This window comes from Mustela putorius, unplaced genomic scaffold, assembly GCF_011764305.1.
Source record: "Mustela putorius furo isolate JIRA1106 unplaced genomic scaffold, ASM1176430v1.1 tig00000281_pilon_pilon_pilon, whole genome shotgun sequence".
Classification (NCBI taxonomy): Eukaryota; Metazoa; Chordata; class Mammalia; order Carnivora; family Mustelidae; genus Mustela; species Mustela putorius.
In genome coordinates, this window is record NW_025421343.1 from 1,412,658 (window position 1) to 1,432,598 (window position 19,941).

At 51.2% G+C, this 19,941-nt stretch overlaps 1 protein-coding gene across 1 annotated transcript in view; it reads left to right on the plus strand.

Annotated features, from left to right (window-relative positions):
• The first annotated feature begins 16,689 nt into the window (after positions 1-16,689).
• The window catches only part of VAX2 (ventral anterior homeobox 2), a 28,824-nt gene continuing 25,572 nt past the window's right edge, over positions 16,690-19,941 (plus strand). Inside the window, exon 1 of the mRNA XM_004742151.2 lies at positions 16,690-16,974. Coding sequence (XP_004742208.1) covers positions 16,737-16,974 — 238 coding nt within the window. The 5' untranslated portion in view covers positions 16,690-16,736. The remainder of the gene's footprint in view (positions 16,975-19,941) is intronic.

The following is a 19,941-nucleotide window of genomic DNA, read 5'->3' on the forward strand; positions in this document are numbered from 1 at the left end:
AGGTGAACTGTATGGTATGTGAATTATATCTCAATAAAGCTGTCACAAAACAAAACAAAACAAAACAAACAAACAAACAAAAAACCAGAAGCCAACTGAAGGGAATCCCATTGACTACATTTGGAATAATTTGCAAATTAAATAATGATAGTAACATATTATAACCCATTGAATAAAATATGAGTTCATTGTACTTATTGTTATAAACAATGCTTATAAAATTTGATGAGTAAAAGGATAGGTATTTCTGTAGTCTCTGAGTTCCTCCCTGAAAAATATTTATTAATTACAAAGGAAAAATATACTAACTTTAGAGAAAGAAACTTGGCAGACACAACTTCACAGAAATGATCAAAATTAACATCACCCATAATCGGATAAATAAAAATCATGTCCCCTCTGACAGGATAGAGTAAGAGAATTCAGCACCAGTTCAGTGGTATTCCCACCAAAGGTGCATAATCTAAATTGCATCACAAGAAAATATCAGATAAACCCATACTGACAGAAGTTACATATAATAACTGGCCATAGAAGTCAAGGAAAGACTGGGACTGTTAAAGATTGAAGATGAATAAGGAGACAATGACAATCGAATACAGCATGTAATCTTGGTTGGATCTTTTTGCTAGAGAGAGATTGTCAGGAAAACTGGTAAACCTTAATGAGGTCTAATTTGTCCATGGCAATAATGTTGATTTTATTATTTTGAAGATTCCATTATGATTATGAGGGACATGCAAAATAAAGCATATGCCAGCAATCGATGCTCAGATGGGGCCAGGGCAGGGTGAATTCTTTATACCTGACAACTTTTCCATAAGTTTCAGATTGCTTAAAATAAAACAAGAAACCATAATACATTTTTTAAAAATACCTGGCCCATGTTCTTCAAAAAAATATTTGTTACAAAAAGGCAAAGAAAAGTTGATGAAATGTTTTCAGCTAATGGAGACTAATAAGAACTCGAAAACTAAATGCAATGAGTGATACTGGATTAGATCCTGGATCAGAAAAAAATAATAAAGGACATTATTGGCACAAGTGGCAAATTTTGAATAAAATCTGAAGATTATATTATAGTATGTTAAATGTCCTGATTTTGATCATTGCCCTATGGCCACGTAGGTGAAAGACTTCCTTCTTTGGAAATATAAGGAGACATGGGGTTGCCACTTACTCTCCAATGTGTCAATAACAATAATTTTCTAAATATATACGGAAAGAGAACAATAAAGCAAATGCAGCTAAGAAATGGGTTTATTGCAGTTCTCTGTACTACTCTTGTAACTTTTCCATAAATCTAAAAGTATTTAAAACTAAAGTTTTTCAGAATAATATTTAAAAAACAAAATGAAATATAAAAGCCAACGCACATGAATGAAAAGCACACGCACAAAAAACAATGCATATTTTGTGAGAAAGTATAACAACAAAACGTACATTCCAAACACACCTCAATGGTTCCTTATTGAATGGGGGAGTGGGGTGGGGAGGAAAGTGGGAGCTTGTGGCTAAAGAGACAAATAAAACAATTTTTTAAAGACTGGAGTGGGAGTATTTAGAGGAACAAAAGTCAAATTTCTCACTTCAAACTCCTGAAGAATAAGGTGGGATAAGAGTGGAGGCAAACATGAAGAGGAGAAACATCATACAAACACAGGCTATTTTGTGTTTTATCTTTTTGTTTCGGCATTGTTTGAATTGTTTTGTGATATAAAATATATTCATGTGGGGGGAGGGGGGTTGGGAGAAGGGGGTGGGATTATGGACATTGGGGAGGGTATGTGCTTTGGTGAGTGCTGTGAAGTGTGTAAACCTGGTGATTCACAGACCTGTACCCCGGGGATAAAAATATATGTTTATAAAAAATAAAAAATTATAATTAAAAAATATATATTCATGTATTATTTATGTAATTTTCAAAATAGAGGAAAAATGGAACATCCATATAATGTAATCTAGAGGAGCTATTGAAACTGAGATAGAGAGAGGGGTGTCCTGTCACTCAGTTAAGCATCTGCCTCCCACAGGGAAGGCATGATCCTGGGGTCTGGGTCCTGGGATAGAACCGCATGGGGCTCCCCACTCCACAGGGAGTCAGCTTCTTCCTTTCCTTCTTCTTCTCCCTCCCACCCCCCCCCCTCGCTCGTGCGTGTGTGTGTGCGCGCGCGCGCGCGCGCGCGCGCGCGCGCGCTCTCTCTCTCTCTCTCAATAAAATATTTTTTTAAAACACTGAGAGAGAGCTACATCCACTGATATATAAGAATGTCATGGTCTACGGTTAAACTTTTTTTCCAATAGCGATTTGCTGAGTAGCAGGAATAATATAAGCAGTTGATGAAAAACACATAGTTTGCACATGCAACATTGTAACTATCAGCTATGTTACTTAAGGAGGGAGGATTAAGGAGAAGGGACTTATGTACATTTCAGCCTGGTTATTTTACAATGAGCTTGTGTTAGCATAATTTTTAACCACAAAATGATGAATATATTCTCATTTTGGAACAAAATCAAGAAATATATGTATGGTTTTAAGATACATATCACTGTAGCTAAGGTAAGAAATTGTTTCTTAAAGGACAATTGGAATTTATTTTAAAGGGAATGTAAATTCCTTTTTAACAAAACACTACTTAAAACAATAATTATGTAATTTCGTCTCTGTTCCTATAGCGGACAGTTTAAATAGTGCATACCCCCAATGAGGAGGTCGTTGGTTTCCAATTCCGTTGAATGAAAGGTGAGAGTCTTACCTTGCCAGAGTTTCCCAACCACCCTCAATACTCCCGCAAAGTATAAGCCTCTTCAAAGTTTGCCCCTCCGAATCCAGAAAGCCCTCCAGCTACCCAACCTGTGCACAGGAAGGTCCCCATGTCGCTCCCTCGGTTTCTACTTGACAACTCCTGCCTGAGGCGGTCGGGACATCACCTCCACTGGAAAGTCTTCCTTTCTCCAGGCAGGAGACGGAATCTCCAGTCCTTCTCTCCTCCAGCCTCACCAGTCCACCCCACTAACCCCACACCCTCCCCATCTTCACCTCCCTTCCGTTGTGGCATCTTCCCTCCACCTAGAGGGTTCATCACTTGGCGCACTGACTCTCGCTTCGGGGACCTGTCTCAGCAGAGGCATAGGGTATGGGGAAAATGTTTTAAGGCAGTTTGGCACTGTATTAACAAGAGCAATGCAAAGGTCCCTAACCTGTGGACCTAATAAGGATCCTAATGAAATACTCCTCCCCAAAGGAGCAAACTACTTATTTGAAGATTTTGGTATGAGCATCATTTTAATGCTGAAAAACTGGACATGCGGAACATTTAACAACTGATTACCAGGAACAGCCTATCTCTTTGCCACTGAAAAGTACGGACGAGGACAATAGCACATGTCAAATATTTAGTTGAGACCTCAACTAGAAAATGCAGAATATAAAACTGCGTGTTCACCATGATTAAAACGATGCAAATTAAGTGTGCAGTGAAAAGAAGAGTGGGTTGTTTTTTGGTTTTGTTTTTGTTTTCCTTCTTTCCCAAGAAAGAAGATGATGAATTTAGGTTTGGGCACTGGGATTTTTTTCCCTTCTCTCAATTCTATTATTATTGTTCTAACTGTATGACTAGTGTGCAGAGGCTGGAAGAAGCGTTAAAAGGAGTCTCAACCTTGTTTACAAGAGGAATGCTTTTCTTTTCTTTCTTTCTTTCTTTCTTCCTTTTTTTTTTTTTTTTTTTTTTTTTTTTTTTTTTTTAAGGACTGCATTTCTAATCGAGGGATTCCGGCACCTTGACTGGCCAATGGGGGCTGGGGGCCGGGAACAGGATTCCCAAGGTCTTTTAGAACAAAGCCAAGACCACCAAGTGCACCTGGAAGAATTGGTACGAAAAGGACCCCTTGCCCACTCCGCACCTGCGACTCAGGTCAGGCTGAGCGGAGCCGATTGCCGGTTGGTTGAGTGCATGTATTTCTCCAGCGATCCGTCCCTTTAAACTACCTTCCCCATTAACAACCTGCCAGTTCCCACTGAGACCAGCCGGCCTGTGGACCAAACCGAAGAAATCGGGAGAAACTGGGGGAAAGGCCGATCACTCTCCGCGGAGACCAGGCGGCGCTTTGTCCGGATCGCAAGCAGCCTCCCGGCTTCCGGCTCCGCCCCTTCCCACTCTCCCTCCCCCTCTCCCCCACTCAAGCTCTCGCTCTAGGGCTCCGGCACCCTTGCTTTCACGGCTTCTGCCTCCTCCCCTCGGCCTCCTCCTTCCCACTCTCTTTCCCTTTCTGCCATCACCACCCACCCAACACACACACACACTCACTCACACCTCTCCCGCGTCAGGACCTCCAGCACAGTCTTCGCCACCACCATCCTCCCAAGGATTTGCAATTTTTGTCCCAGGGAACGGACCCTAAAGAAGGGGTCTCTGCGGAAAATCAGTAGGACTCAAACTTTCGTGGAGATCAGGACGCCGGCCATAGCATCTCGGCCCGATCATTCCAGACAGCGCCGGCCGCGTCCCTGGGGAAGGGAAGGCGAAAGGCTCAGGCAGGTCTCTGGAGAAGGAATGACGGAGTGGGAGGACACTAGAGAGGGCGACCAGGGTGGGGCCGTCTCCACTTGGTGACTTTGAGCGCTGTCCGTCGTCTATCCCATAGTTTATTGGAGTTTGGGGATGATCTACCAAAGCCAGGATTTCCGAGGGGAGAGCCCACGTCGCATCCCCCGATATCCCCAAGTTTGTTCTCCATGAGTGTCAGGGGGAGGTGGGAGAGAACGAGCTCAAGGAATATATCAGTACATTCCTATTCTCCTTAAAAAAAAAAAAATAATAAGGTCAGGTCAGGGGCTTCAAAATGTTTGGGCTTCCCCCAAACACTCGCTTTTGTCAGGAGAAGAGCTGGCTCTCTCGGCGGTCCTTCCAGCTCTCCCTCCACGCACATACAGGACACAGAAACGTGTAAAGGGTGGGTCGTGGTTATTTTTACACAAATGGTGTGACATTCCGTGATTGTCCCGCAGCGGAGGCCGCCGAAGCGTGCCTCGGGAAGGGAGAGAGACGAGCTCTTGACAAAAAATTCCTTCGCACTGCTCGGTACTGTCTGTTGAACCATGTATGTTTGCCTAAAACGTATTTTACCTTGTCAGAAAGAAAAAAAATATTAAAAATAAAGAAAAAGAAAGGGAATTAAAATCTAGAAGAAAAATAGGTAAACCCTGTTCCTCAGACACACATGCGCACAGGCGCGCCTCGGGAGCTCGGGCACATTCGCTCTTTATTCTTTGAAATTGCTTCGGACTCATCTCTGGGCTCTCTTCGCAGCCCCTCATTTCGTGTGGCCGAGGCCCAGAATCCGGAGGTGTCCTAGTCCCGCGGCCGCAGGAACCCGTCCTCTAGAGCCTGCCAAGGCCATCCACGGGCTCGGAACTCAGGCTTCTGCGTGCAGCCTCCCGAGATCGCAATCCCCCCCGGTGCTGTCCCCAAGCCCTGCCCGCGGATACCAAGGACCTTGACCTCGAGGGGACCTCGTCGCCTCGTTTAGCTCTCCCTGACCTGCTTTTGAACCCGCTAATCCTGTCCGAACTCTCGCCCCGCAGCGATCCCTCGCCGAGGCCCGGCGCGCTAATTCCCACTGACCCCGCGGCCCCGCCGCCTCTCTCCACTCCCCAGGCTTTGAAAGGGCGGCGAGGGCTTCAGCCCCCGAGGGCGGTGCGGTGCGCTGCGCTGCGTTGTGGCGCGCGGGTTAGGATGCCCGACCTCGCTCCAACCCACATACACGCCCTCGGACCAAAAAAGCAGTCTCACACATTCTCTCTCTCTTTTTTTCTTTCTCTTATTTCCCCTTAGTTTAATTCTCGTTTCTTTAAGAAACCCATCAGATCCACAGAAATAAAGATTTTAGTTAACATACTGAACTGGCGAGGCTGTGGGGAAGCGGACACTTCCGCACGAGGCTGGCAAGCAACCAGGGCGCAGAAAGGGTAAGCGGGAGTCGGACTATACCACCGAGCAAGGCGCGGGCGAAGGCGGGAAAGGGCAGGAGGGAGAACAGAGGGACAGTGTGACTTCGTTCCTGTTTTTAGGTGACGGCGGGTACGTCTGAGATGGGGCAAGAATATGGGGCTTCTGGGATGGGGCTGAGGATCTGAAGAGAACCCTGCTTGTGATTTTATAATCCTTTGTGCTGGTTAGAGGGGTTTTTTTTTTTTTCTCAGATGAATGTTTTCTTTAAAAAAAAAAAATTAAAGCTGTTTAAAAGTTAATTAAATTCATGCACAACATACACACTTAGGAACAAAAGCCACACACGCGCGCACACACCCAAGGCATGGGACTGCATGTTTGTTTGGGGTTTTTTGTTTGTCTGATTGTTTTCCTTTGTTTCTTTAGCCAACTGAACGGGAGAAAATGCATTCCCCTTCTTGGATTTTCCTTTACTACAGAACCACTAAGGCTTCCCAAAAGCACCTCTTTCATGGGTTATTTTCAGAGGCTATTTTCTAGTCCCCAAAACAAACCTATGCTTAGTCACGGGCTGGTCTGTGCATCTCAGCAAACCATCAATCAGGCCAAGTGACCCCTCAAGACCAACGATACAGGTCCCCTGCTATGACTCCATTTTGGGTTTCACTATCTAAGGGAAGGTTAGCTGCCCCAATAATGTAGGATCCCCAACTGTGGGGATTTAGGTCTGTTCGGTTCAAAAATGTCCTAGTACCTGACATTCTGTCCAGAAGTAGTAGTAGCTCAATAAATATTTGTTAGAGGAGGGATATTCCAAAGAGTGTGCAGTAGATCCCAGTAGATATACATTCTTAGCAACATGGCGGGGGGGGGGGGGTAATAGGACACACACCCTAAGGGACTATCTGGAGGGGGCCTTGGCTAGCCATCAGAGTGTTCCCAACATTCCAACAAGGCCCAACAGTCATCCAACATAGGCTGCCAAGCAGCTCCTTGATCTTCCACATTTGAAGTTCTTTCCCAGGGTCAGGAGATGGGAGAATTCCTCCAGGTTCACCCCATGCTCATGGCCAGCTAACTTCCTTTCTTCATGGCAGCAGATGCCAGGCCACCCAGTAAAGGGGCCTCAGATGCTCAAATCTGGACCTGTGTGACCCAGAGAGCAAGGAAGTTTCAGGTGGAGAGGTAAGGGAGTCCCTAGATCCAGAGTAACTGCTGAAAGGAGTACCAGGCATCTTGTTTCTTCAGCTTCCCTTTCTCCAACGTAGCCTGGAACCCACTTTGGGGGTGATGCTGATGGCAAAGGATCCCTTCTTGGGACTAAGGTTCAAGACTAGTGGGTTCCCTTGGGACCGGGGTGGTTGGTGACCCTGAATGTGCAGTGTGGCAGCAAGCACAGCAAAGACAAAAAGGAACCCTGTCTACAGGGTAAGTCACTATAGGCCAGCTCCCAGAGGCACAAAGTAGGGGAGGAACAAATAAGCACCTGCCTTTGATGGGGCCATCAAAACAAAATACCTCTTTAAACTTATTCTAACAACATTTAAAAGATTGCTTAACTAGATGCATTTGAATTATAACACTCCACAGATTCAAAGGGTGTGAAAGGATATAAAAGCCACCATTGCTGGCCTCCAGGCTGCTCCCCCAAAGGTAGCCTAAGGAGCCATTCCTTCTCTCTCCTGGGCCAGGTGTGATGGGAAAGGTGGGGGCCAGGACACCTCTTGCGAGGATCTCCCTGCCTCCAGGCTTCGGGGCTCAGATCCTTCCGGGGTTCACGTAGCCCTTCCTTCCTCACCTGAGCCATGGGCCTGGGTCTTGGGAAGGGCTGTAGGCTGGCTGGGGTTCTTCAACCGGGAAGGGGGAAACCTAGCTTGGCGGCAGAGGAAAGAGTGTTACTTTAAACACTGAACGCTCCGCAGTGTCCATGCCATTGGATGACTGAGAAACACGAGGCTGGATGAGAGCATCAGATTTGCTATATAGCCTTGGCGGTGAGATGCGTTTCTCCAACAACCCCATCCTGACCACCTAAGCAGCTGGGCTTGAGGGCCTGGAATCTGGGTTCCCAGCCCCAGGTCAGAGAACCTCCCTCTGTCCCTTTGGGCATGGCTAAAATCTTCATTCTTCCATCCATCCAGGAGAAGGGGAGAGGGGGATAAACTCTTGCAACCTGTGAGCTCTGGTCCTAAGTCTTAAGTGATAAAAGCTTAAATTTTCTTCTCTCTAGCACCCCACTGAGTCCTAGGTACCAGGTCAAATGCTCTACGAGGATTAATTTACCCCTCATAACAACTCCAGGAGTTTGATACTAACATCCCCATTTAATGGATGAGGACAGTGAGGCACAGAGAGGTTAAAAAACGTATTAGCAACTAGGTAGTGGTAGAACCAGGATTCTAACCTAACCTAGTCAAAAGTCGAGGCTCTGGATCTTTTTTTATTTCTTTCTTTCCTTTCTTTTTTTATTTATTTTTTTAAAGATTTTACTTGACAGAGAGAGAGATCACAAATAGGCAGAGCGGCAGGCAGAGAGAGAGGGGGAAGCAGGATCCCTGCCCAACAGAGAGCCTGATCATGACCTGAGCTGAAGGCAGAGGCTTAACCCACTGAGCCACCCAGGCGCCCCAAGGCTCTGAATCTTTACTACAGAGCTAGAATTCCTACAAGCCTTCCAGTCCACCCATCCCCTCCTTACTGGACAGGAATGGAAAGGAGGCTTTTGGAAAGTGACCCATTCGCTTGGGACATACAGCCAGTGCATGCCCCAACCCTGAGCTTCACCATGCTCCTCCCAGAAGACCTCCTACCTCTTCTGAGGTACCAGTGGAACACCTTGAGACAGGGGTGTACCCATACTCTCCAACAGATATGTAAGGTAGAAACCATCCAAATGTCTATCAATAATTAATGGAAAAACAAATATGATAGAATCATACAATGGAATGTTATTCACCCATAAAAGGAATATAGTACTCATATATGCTATAACATGAATGACCCTTGAAACATTATGCTAAGTGGAAAAAGCCAGCCACAAAGGTCAATTATTATATGATTCCATTTGTATGGAAAAATCCAGAATAGGCAAATCCATAGAAACAAAGTAGATTGTTGGTGGTTGCTTAGGGCTGGGGGTGGGGGCAGTGGTGGGAATTTGGAGTGTTAGCTAATGGGTACAGGGTTCCTTTTAAGGTAATGAAAATGTCTGAAAATTCGCTGTGGTGACAGTTGCTCTATACATCTGAATATTTACTACATATTTGAGTATGTCTGTGAAAATACTAAAAACTATTGAATTGTATAGTGTGTGCAAATTGGATGCTATATAAGTTATATTTCAATTAAGCCATTACCAAAACAACAAAAAACAAAGCAACACAGAGTAAAGGCAGCTACATTCAACTCATCTTCTGCTCTTTGAGAGCCTAGGTCTCACACTCTGGGTGAGCAGGCTTCTTTTGGTCTCTCCAGAGAAATCACAGCTCCCCTCCAAGCTGCCAAGGCACCATGTCACTCAATCTGAAAGTCCCCACTCCAGCAGCTGAGCTAGAAGCCACCAGCATGTACCAGGGCCATCCAGTGACTGAGTGAGTTTGGGGGGGGCTAGCGGGGAATGGGGGGAGCCCAGTTCTCAGAGTGAAGTGAGAGACAAGGGAAGAGATTTTTGTCTTAGCAGTGCCCTGGGTTCCCACACCTGCAGATGAAGCCACACAAAGTAGGTATGTAACCTCGGTCTATTTCCTTCTCTGCAGAAGGGAGCAACCAAGTCCCACTCTAAGGGGTGTTGTGACTCGTTCATGATAGTATTAGTGTTGCACAGTTTGGGGCACTTAGCCCTGTATCTGTCGCTAGAAGACAAATAACTTGTCAATTGATTTAGAGAATGATCCAGATCAAATCAGAGTGTGGTAGGAGTGAGTGGCTTTTGTTTGTTAAGAAAGAAGGAAACATTTTTGGAAGATACTCTCAAGTCCCAAGCTTTTTCATTGGTTTAAACTCTGCACCTGGCTGGGATGGCTTTTTCCTAAGAAAGATGAGCAAAAGTGGGTACTTCTGCTCCAGCTAAGGGGAAGGCTGATGGAAAGTGGGGGAATTTTGGAGCCAAAGAGGGAAGGCGGAGAGAGGCGAGGGAGAAAAAGAAAAAAAGAGCTACGGAGGCTGAGGGGCTGGGTGGTCAAGACCATACCGGGAAAGGAGGAAGACTGGAGAATTAGAAAGAGAAAGGAGGTGGAAGGAAGATGAAGTAGCAAATTATCAGAGAAGAGGCAAGGAAGAAAATTCACTGAGCACTACCAGGAGGAATACGAAGCCAAGAAAGCTTTAGGGAAAATCTGTCTAGAGGAAAGCAGAGACGATCAGCAAATCAGGAGAATGCCCCCCCCATGCCCCCCATGCCCCCCACTCCCACTACCACCACCAAGCCCCTATTCTAGAACCTGGGAACACCCCTTCCTGCGCTAGTAGCTAACTCTACTTCCCACCCTGCCCAGCCAGCCACCTGCTCTCTCGCCCTTGGGTAGCCTCTCCTCTGGAGAGACCAAAGGAAGCCTGCTCGCCCAGAGTGTGAGACCTAGACTCTCAAAGAGCAGAAGATGGGTTGAATGTGGCTGCCTTTACTTTGTGTTGCTTTGTTTTTTGTTGTTTTGGTAATGGCTTAATTGAAATATAACTTATATAGCATCCAATTCGCACACACTCACTAAGAGAATCCGGAGTCCGTGGGTGGGGGGTGCTTTTCAGATCGGGTTAGACACCTGCGTGTTGGGTCCAGCTGTATCCTGGCCAAGATGGTTCACCCTCTCTGATCTTCCTACCCCAAAATTGCCCTCACTCCAGACCTCTGCTGGCTTCCCTCCTCTCCCACCCACCCAAAGTCCTGTTTCTCATTCCCTGATTACCGCATACTAACCACTCAAGATATTTGCTTCTGGCTTTCATCCAGCAATGCATGCTTCCCCTACACTCAGCCCAGTGCAGGGGTTCCCAGCCAGGCTTCCCCTGGAAGTCTTTTAAATATCAGGAACCCACTGGGGATCTAATTTGAAGTCACTGGACCTGAACTGAAGCCATTTGGTGGGCAGCCTAGCACCACTGATTTTTTTTTTCTAAATTATCCAGGTGATTTAATAGGTGTCAAGTTGTGAAATCCATTGCCTCCTCCCTTAAGCCTTCCTGGCACTGGTCCAAGGCCAGAGTCAAGGCAGGAATTGCCTACTGATAACCACTGGGTGGTAGGTACCTGGAGGATCTTATCAGCCCTGGCCTGCCCACAACTGTCACTCCAGTGTGGCCCTCTTTGCAAACAGGCCTAGACCCACAGCCTCCCCTGGGCAGCTCTCCCCACAGGCCTTGGGACTCACCAGATCAGGGAAGGCACCAGCGGGTTGTACTAGAACCTGGCACCAGCAGATCTTGACCCTAGAACTCCCACTACCCAGGCTGGGATCCCTGCCTATGCACAAAGTGGGGGACAAAGCAAAGCATGGGGAGTGTTGCCTTGAGAGGCAAAGATGTGGGGCAGTAGCAGAGCCTTGCCCACCTCACCCTGCACCAGCCCACCCAGCTCAACTAACTTGGGTTCCCTGCTTTCCCTGCAGAAGTGACCTCTATCCTCCTGCTGGGTCCCTCTAAGGCCCAGAGGGTCTACTCCCTGTGAAATCCTCAGAGGGCAACAACCAACGTCCAAAACAGACAAGCCTCAGGCATCTTGTGTTGCCTAAATAGAGCCAGTGACTGAGCCCAGTGTCTGAACCTGCAGGCAGCTAGCTAGCTAGGAGGAGCCTACACCCTGGAATTTGAGGAGCCTTGCACCAGGGCACCTCTCCCACTGACCCAAGGAACAGCATGTCTCACGGAGGGAGCAGCCCTCCTTGGGTTGCAGCACTGCTACTCTTCTCAGAAAGGAACACATTTTATTGTTTGTTGGTTTGTTTGTTTGTTGTTGTTGTTGTTTTACAAAAATAGCAATGCTCATTGTAAAAAACAAACAAACAAAAAAACCCAAAGCCTCCAACAGCACCCCACCTACTTCTAAAATGTCAATCCTTCCTACCAGAGAGTGGAACGTGGGGTCCCTCTCTAATGTGCCCGTAAGCGGTCTGGCTCCCAGGCTTGTGGGTGTGGGGTACAGGCAGGGCCAGGGAAGGAAGTCATGCACAGAGTTTTTCTGCCTCGTAGGACTTGTACTCCCCAGCTGATTCTTCAGGGAGTGTCCTTCCCCATTCACCAAGCGCCTAGCTTACTTCAGCTGCTGCAGAATAATAGCTGGGGGCCAGAAGAATGCCATCCAGGATTCCCAAGGACCTTTGTGTGTGGTGGGGGGGCCTCAAACCAGGAAGAAGAATGATGGACAGGAGACCAAAACAAAAAGGGGGAAGAGGCAGGGTGGAGGAACCCAGCCTCCTGAGTCTCTAGGCCTCCAGGAAAAGACTAGGGAGAAACACAGGCTGAGAGAAAGGAGCAAGGAGGTAGAGAGGCTGAGGAGGGGTGCAGGAAGGAAGCCAGCTGGGGAAGGCACCCGAAGAGGCTGCAAGCTTTGCCCAGGCCACAGAAGGAACAGGGCTGAGCTGGGCTCAGGGGTCCAGGCCTGGAGAGGGACATGATGGGCTTGCCAGAGCACCCTAGGGATACAGAAGAAGGAAGAATAACCAGATACAGGATGGGGCCCCGACTTTCCAGGTTCTGAGCACAGAAGGGGATGCTGAAGGCTCCTGTGAGCTGCAGGCCCATTGTGAATGGAGGACCCAAGGGCTTGGCTTTGAGATACAGGGAGCTCCTGGGGGAACCTGGACTCCAACCCCCATTCAACTATATGCACACCTTGGCTCCCCGAGAACCCAGGACAGGTGACATATTCTGATCCTATGAGGCCTGCTGCCCAGCAGGGTGGGGGTAGGGAGACTCTTTACCCATACACGAGGTGGTGGGGCAGGGAACTTAACTCTCAGAAGGACAGAGGCTCACTCAATAAACTGCTAGAAGGCCTGGTGAAGGTGGATGGGGAGGGCCTGGAGGATCCCGGGAGAAAGACTGGACCAAGCCCACTCCAGGAGAAAAATCAGCAAGAATTAGAGATGGCAGTTAAGCAAGGTGAGACTAGAGAGAGGATAGCCTCCTTCCCCAACTCAGACCATTTTGGAGAAACTCTCTGGACCCCTAGCACTAAGAAGCATCTGGAGAGTGCTGGGTTGGTGGAGTCCTTTCCTGACTGGCTGTCCCCCCCACTCCTACAGCTGAGCGGAGGAACCTGGACCACCATGTGGCCAGGGAGCACCTGGTGGCAGAGCATCATGGGACTCTAGCCCAGAAAATAGCAGCTCCTTGTAACCAGACCTCCTCATCCTGCAAAGCAGGAGCCCACTATTTCTCTGGGACCAGCAGAGACCAGAACAGAGACTCATAGTGGGGATGGAACCTGGGCTATAAGCTGTGGACTCTGTAGGACCCAGAAAGGGCTGGATCAACACCTGAGGTCTGTCAGCACTGGAGCCTAGAAGGGTCAGAGGCACAGGGAAAGCCAAGGCTATGTCCCTGTCCCTTCCCTCTCCCCCACACACATCCCTCCCAGGAAGGTGCCTGAATCACTTTACAAAAAGGGAGGGGTTGTGTAGAGAGAGCATTTTCCATGTCCCTAGGATCTTGAGCAGGTTGAGATGACAGTGACCCTGCAAGTGTAGACTGGCAGTGAGAGCATAAAGCATAGGATGCATAGGCCATTGGTCCCAGTGCCATGGGGTGAGGAATCCTGGATCTCGGTCAATTCATGCCAGGTGGGCTCAACACCAGGAGCTCTGTGTGTCCTGCTCTGGTAGGAGGATCTCCCAGAACCAAACGGCATCCCAACATGTGAGCATGCACCCATGCTCAGCAAGGCCAACCCTGCACACCCCTGCCACATGGCCGCACTGGGTACAAGGGCACCCAGCATTCCTTATCCAGCAAGCTCAGGAAATAGACCTGCAGGACAAGGTCTCCAGAGAGGAAAGGATGTGGGTGGAAGACCAGTGGCCCCATGCAATCCGTCCCCTCTGTTGTTAGGCACTGGGCAGCCCAGGAGCCAGGATGGCCTGGCAGGCATCTTGGCTGGGCCAGAGCCCGGGCTCAGAGCCTATATCTAGCAACGCCTCCCCCCAACACATCCACACATGCAAGGGACACACTCTTCGCCTCAGCGCACAGAAGCCCTGAGTTCTTCGCTTGCTCTGGCACAGGCAAGATCTCCCCTACCAGGACCCCACCGCTAGGCCTGAAGAGCTAAAAGAGTCTGATGTCCCGGGGACGCCAAATCCTACCCTGCAAAGAGGGAATGGGGAAAAAAATAAATAAAGTGCGGGAGAAAGAGGAAGAGCGGGACGTGCCCCTAGTGAACCCTACAGAAGCAGGAAAGCCCTGCCCGAAGCTAAGGAAGGGGAGGTTGCCGCAACTGCCTGGGTCCTGTCTCTCGGGTTTCTGCCTCTCCCTGCAGACCCCCCCCCCCGCCCCCGCCGCCGGATGCAGGCGCCCAGAGCCCATTCTGGACGTCGCAAGAATTTCCCAGAGACCTGAAGTTATTGGCACTGGGAGATGTTATTTGTAGAATGAAAATTTACAGGGTGAAAACAAACCTGGCAGGGCTCAGCAGGTGCTGTTCCACTCTTCTTTGAACAGAAACTGGGGCTGCGCCTGTGGGCAGGCAGAAGAGCGAGGGCTTGGGGGCCCGGGAAGGTTGGAGCCTAGTGTTTACTTTCTGCTTCTTACGTGAATAACAGAAACAAGTAAACTTGAGAGAGTCAGAGGGGAGAAAGACTGAAATGCAGAACATGCTGAGCGAAGGCAACCAGTGACCTGCTGGGCTGGGACGGAGGATGCCCTGGCCCATGTGGGGGTCACTGAGGAGTTCTGCAGGGCCCCTCCAGTGCCCGCCGCATGGGTCCTTCCAACCCAGAGCTCGCACTGCTCTGGTTCCTCCTCTAACTATAAACTTGCCCTCCTCAGTGCCCCAGGGGCCACCAACTGTCAGCGCCGGGCAGCGGGTCCAGCCTGCCCTCCCTCTGCACACACTGCCCAGCACCCTGACACCATCCCGAGGTCCCCTGCCCTACCTAAAGTACCTAATAGACAAGTTTCTTTCTTTACTAGGTTCCTTTCTGTTAGAATGGAGCAGCAGTCCTCCTCCCCTGCACCCTTTACCCTCCCCTCTTCCTACATCTCAAACTCTTCACCAAGGCACTGTTAGTCACCCAATTACATAACTGGGGTGTCCAGCCCATCTTGCTTTCTGCTGGGGGCGTTTGAAATTGGACAGAATCACACCCACACTGGACACACGCTAAGGCACCAACACACGCACATTCACAGAAAGGCTCACCGAATCATGCAGGCTGCACCAGGACACATTCAGCCCGGCCACAGCCACTTACCCACAGCACATCCATGGGCCTTGCCCCCAAAGACACTCATTCAGATCCCCCCTGACAGACTGGGGTACCCTCGCTCACCGAGTCTGCCGGCGGGAAAAGGGAAGCAAAATCTGTAATTTACGGCGCTTTAGCGGAGTTCACCGACCCTCCCGCGCACACACACCTTGTACACGCGTCTTCGCTGAGGTCTCTCAATCTCTCTTCAAGCCCCTTTCTGAGTCACACGAAGGGAACGAAGAGCCTGGCCTCTCCTGGTGCTGTCAAAGGAGAAGCCAGAGTCGGGTGAACCCGGGGTCCTCAGAAAGAGCTGGGGACCGTGACGCCTCGGAAGGCCGAGCGCTCTGCCCAAAGACTCCCAACCCCTTCGCTTCCCAGCGCAGCTGGCTCCTAGCCGCTGTCACCTCCGCGCTTCGCTTCTCTCAGCCCACGAAAGCGGGACCTGGGACCAGGACTGGGGTAGGAGGCAGCTCCACGGAGGCCGGTGGGGTAGGGGTGGCACAAGGAAACGCCCACCTGCTAACCCAGTCTGAGGGTGCGGGTCGGGGAGCCGCAGGGGAACCGGGCGTTTGCTGCCTGCCAGTCTCGGCCTCACTCAACCCTCTGGGCCCCTGGCCCCGGCTGTCTGTCTGCACGTGTTTCCTCTCCCGCGGCGGGTACATGTCACTCCGTCAGCACCCCACCCCCCGCCCCCCGGCCTCACTCAGGCTCACTGACCACATTCCAGGCCTTGCCCTCCCGGGAACGCCGGGACCCGCCTGAAGTCTGTCCGTGTTCTTGAGTGTGGGTGGAGGTATGACTCTGGGGCGGGGGTGGGGTACTGAACCCCAGGCCCGAGTCCCTGCCCCCAGCCCCCGACCCCGCCAAGTGCTGGAGCATGGCCAACCTCCTTTCTGCTTGGTCTCTCTGGGGTCGCCTTCCTGGAGCACTGCGGTTATTGATCCCGCTGAAAGAGCCGGAACGCGGAGCCTGCTTCCCTTGGGATGAAGGGAGTGAGGAGGAGAGTAGGCAAGGGGTTGGGGGAGGGAGTTGATAAACTTTATGGGAGGATGTAGGGCTAGGACAGCACTCTAGGGCCGCCCCAGCCTCGCTCTGCCAAGCAGGGTGTGGGGCTAGACTAGGGGTGAAGGAGTGGGCCACCCTCTCCCTTCCTCCCCACCCCCGCGCCGCGCAGCTGCCACGGAATCCTCTGGGAGTCGGAGAACCCCGACTCCTGCCCAATCAGCAGGGATGGGTGGAGCAGCCGGGCAGGGGCGGGGCCGGAGGGGGAGTCGGGCGGGGGGCGCGAGGGGAGCCGGGGCGCGGGGGCGCGAGGGGCGGGGAGTCGCGGGCTTGGGTAGCGTAGGCTGGCTAGGCGGTGGCGAAGGTGGCGGTGGCGGCCGGCATGGGCGATGGGGGCGCCGAGCGCGACCGCGGTCCCGCACGCCGGGAGTCGCACGGCGGCCGCGGCGGGGACCGAGGCGGAGCGGAGGACTCGGGTACTGATGCCGGCCGCCGCAGCCCCAGGGAAATTGCAGGGACCTCAGCTTCTAGCCCCGCGGGCTCCAGGGAGAGCGGCGCGGACAGCGACGGCCACCCCGGGCTCGGTGAGGCAGACCACTGCCGCCGCATCCTGGTGCGAGGTAAGCGGACAGCGCGCGGTCCTGGCTCACCGGATCCGCCCCCCCCACACCGCTCTTCTGCTGCCTCCACCTCCCAATGCTTGTACTCAACCAGTCAGTCATCACTCAGTCATTCATTCAGCTAGTATTATTCTGAGCGTCTATTGTGTACTGAACGTTGAGCTGAGTGCAGGGGACAAAGCGGCGAACGGGACCAAAGAGATCCCCGTGTCACTGCCTTATATTTCTCAGCCTCTCGGGCCGGCCGCTCACTCTAGGCCCATCCCAGCCTCTGACGGTGGCGGGGGCACAGACGCGAGCGCGGGAAGCCGAGAGCCGGTCTCCGCCCCGCGTCCCAAACGGCGGGTGCGGAGAAGAGCGTCACGAGCGCTCAGCGGGGTCAGGACAAGGAGGGACCAGCGTCTGGAACCCCGGGAGGAAAAGGCCGGCGCTCCGCTCAGAGGCCAGGCGCTTCCTCGCCGCCTGGCCAGCCTGGTTTCTCATTCCCAGCGACGCAGACTGCACTGGTTGCTCGCGGGAGAGGGCACCCGGGCACGGAGCGCGGGGTGCGCGGCGCTGGCCCGCCTGGGCTTCGCTCGCTTCCACTTCCTCGCGGCGCCCGGGCCCAGCCGGCCTTCTCCCGGCCTGGCCTTTCACGGCTCTCGCTTTCTCCCTCGCCCTTCGCCCTCCTCTCTTCTTTCCTGGCCTTTTCTCTCTGCCGAGCGCTCCCCAGCCCTCTTTTCCTACAAGCGCTTCTGGACTGCGCCCGAGTACCCGGCTCCTCCTGGCCTCCTCGCTTCGAGGCCGAGACTTCTCAGACCCCTAAAGCGAGCCTCACTGGAAGCTGCAGGCTCAGCTTTCGCCGGATCGGGGCCTCGCCCAGAGAGATGGGAGGAGAAAGGGAATTCCGGGGTCTCTCGGTCAGCCTGTCCCTAGGCCTCGGCCAGAGCCTTGAGGTCTGTTTCCCCCAGCATCTCGGAGCGCGGGCACCCGCAGACCGAGCGCCCAGAAGAGGCCACAGGCTTGTAAAGGCTCCCCCCCCAAGGCCTCCTCCAACTCCCCAGCCCGGCTTCCTCCCGCTTCTCTTTTACTGCCTCTGCTTCCTGAGCGCCCTCTTGCAAGCCGCTAGGCTTTGCGAGGCCACCGGCCAGAGCTGATTTCCCTGGCCATCAGGTCCTGGGGAAGGGAAACCAGCTTGCCGCTGGCCCCAGGACACTCCAGCGCCAGGATCCCGAGTTTGTCTGATCTGACCTAGGCCACCCACACAGAGGGGGGGGGCACCTTGGCCTGGTTTTGCACAGCTTCCCCAGAGCCGCTGGGTTTGAGTGGCTCTGGGAATGGGGGACAGAGCTAGTGTTGAGCATGGAGGCAGCCCAGTGTAAAGTCAATTGATAGACTGTCTTGTACACAGACTCAACGACCCTGGTCTTCCGGAAACACTCCTGGTGTCAGGTGTGGTCCCCTAGAGATGGGGCACTCGGCGCTGTTCTGAGGAAAGGCTTGGGCTGAGGCAGTTACAGGACTGGGTACGAGGGGTAATTCCATCAGGTGTGTGGACCTTTTGGGCACCTGGGATTAAATTGGATCCCTTCTCATAGACTGTAGGATGCCCTGAATACAAGATGTCAGCAGCCAGCTTGGAGTTCCATTGAGAAAATCTGCAGGGCTTCCGGAAATGAAGAAAGAAATCAGCCCTTTAAGCCCACACTCCGAGATTAAGACCCTCAAGTCCCTGGTTGCCACACTCACCACCTCATACACTATCTGTGGGTATTTGTGAGTTCCAGACCATCGTGAGTTCTATGCCACCTATCATCGCTTCCACTCTACTAATTCTGCATGTAGAACAAATAAATTCTGTGTACAGATGGCCAGTTTAATAATTCTCAGTTGTAAACTCACAGAAGGTAGGAGTGTGGTAGCGTGGAGGCCACCCACGCTAGAAGCAATCCACAGCGGGACAGAGAGGAACACCCCTCCAACACACACAGACTGTATGTGGAACAGCTTGTGTGCATTGTCAGGAGATATGTTTTTATAAATGCATGTGTGCACATACAGCAATGCATTATATTGGCATAATATAAAGAGAAATAAAGGAAAGGTACATAAGGTCCTCATAAATCCCTCTGCCCTTTCTCATTTAATGAAAAGAGGTTATTTCAGGCCTGAGATACCTGGCATGTCATTTAACCCTAATTACTCCTAGCCAGGGTCACCTGCGTCCCTCCTGGCCCCACCCGGGCTCAGGGTAGAGGCTCTAACAGATGAAAAGCCTGGCATCGGGATGAATGTTCCTCTGGTGTGCTTTAAGTAGCAAATGCATTTTGCCCTTGACGTCCCAGGGCATAGCCTCCCAAAGTACATTTGGAGGAAATCATAAAAATGTAGAAGGGAGGTGTTTGCCATCACAGACCATTAGGTTGCTGATGGGGTGAGAGTTCTGGGAAGGAACCCCACTTCCTCTGGGTCTTAGCACTTCTTTCTGTTTCTTTCTGTCCTGATCTATTAAGGGGAGTTCCAAGGCACAGGGGGATAGAAGGTAAGTGTGTGTACTGGAGTTAAATGAAGTTGGGTTGGAATACCAGCCTTAGAGGCCTTTAAATTTAAGCCACTTTCTTTACTGCTCTGTGCCTCATTTTCCTCATTGTACATAGAAACCCAGAGCTGTCACCTTGAAAGTCAGTGCTAAATATCAGAGGTGATGTCTATAAAATTGCAAACGCCCAGCAGGATCTCCAAAAATATTCTATCGAACGAAAAGGGGTTGCTCTGAGGTAACCCACAAACCACTCAGGGAATGGACCTCCTTCCTCAGAAGCTTCCTCCAGCTCAGCTCAACCCCGCTATCGGGGACTTGGTATCTTTTTGCCTTGGCAAAATGCTGTGCAGCAAAGGGGTTGAGAGCTGTGGAAAGGAGGATTAGTGCCACCTTGCAGACCACGAGGTGTGGCCTTCCCCCAATCACCTTCAAGAACCCTCACTCCA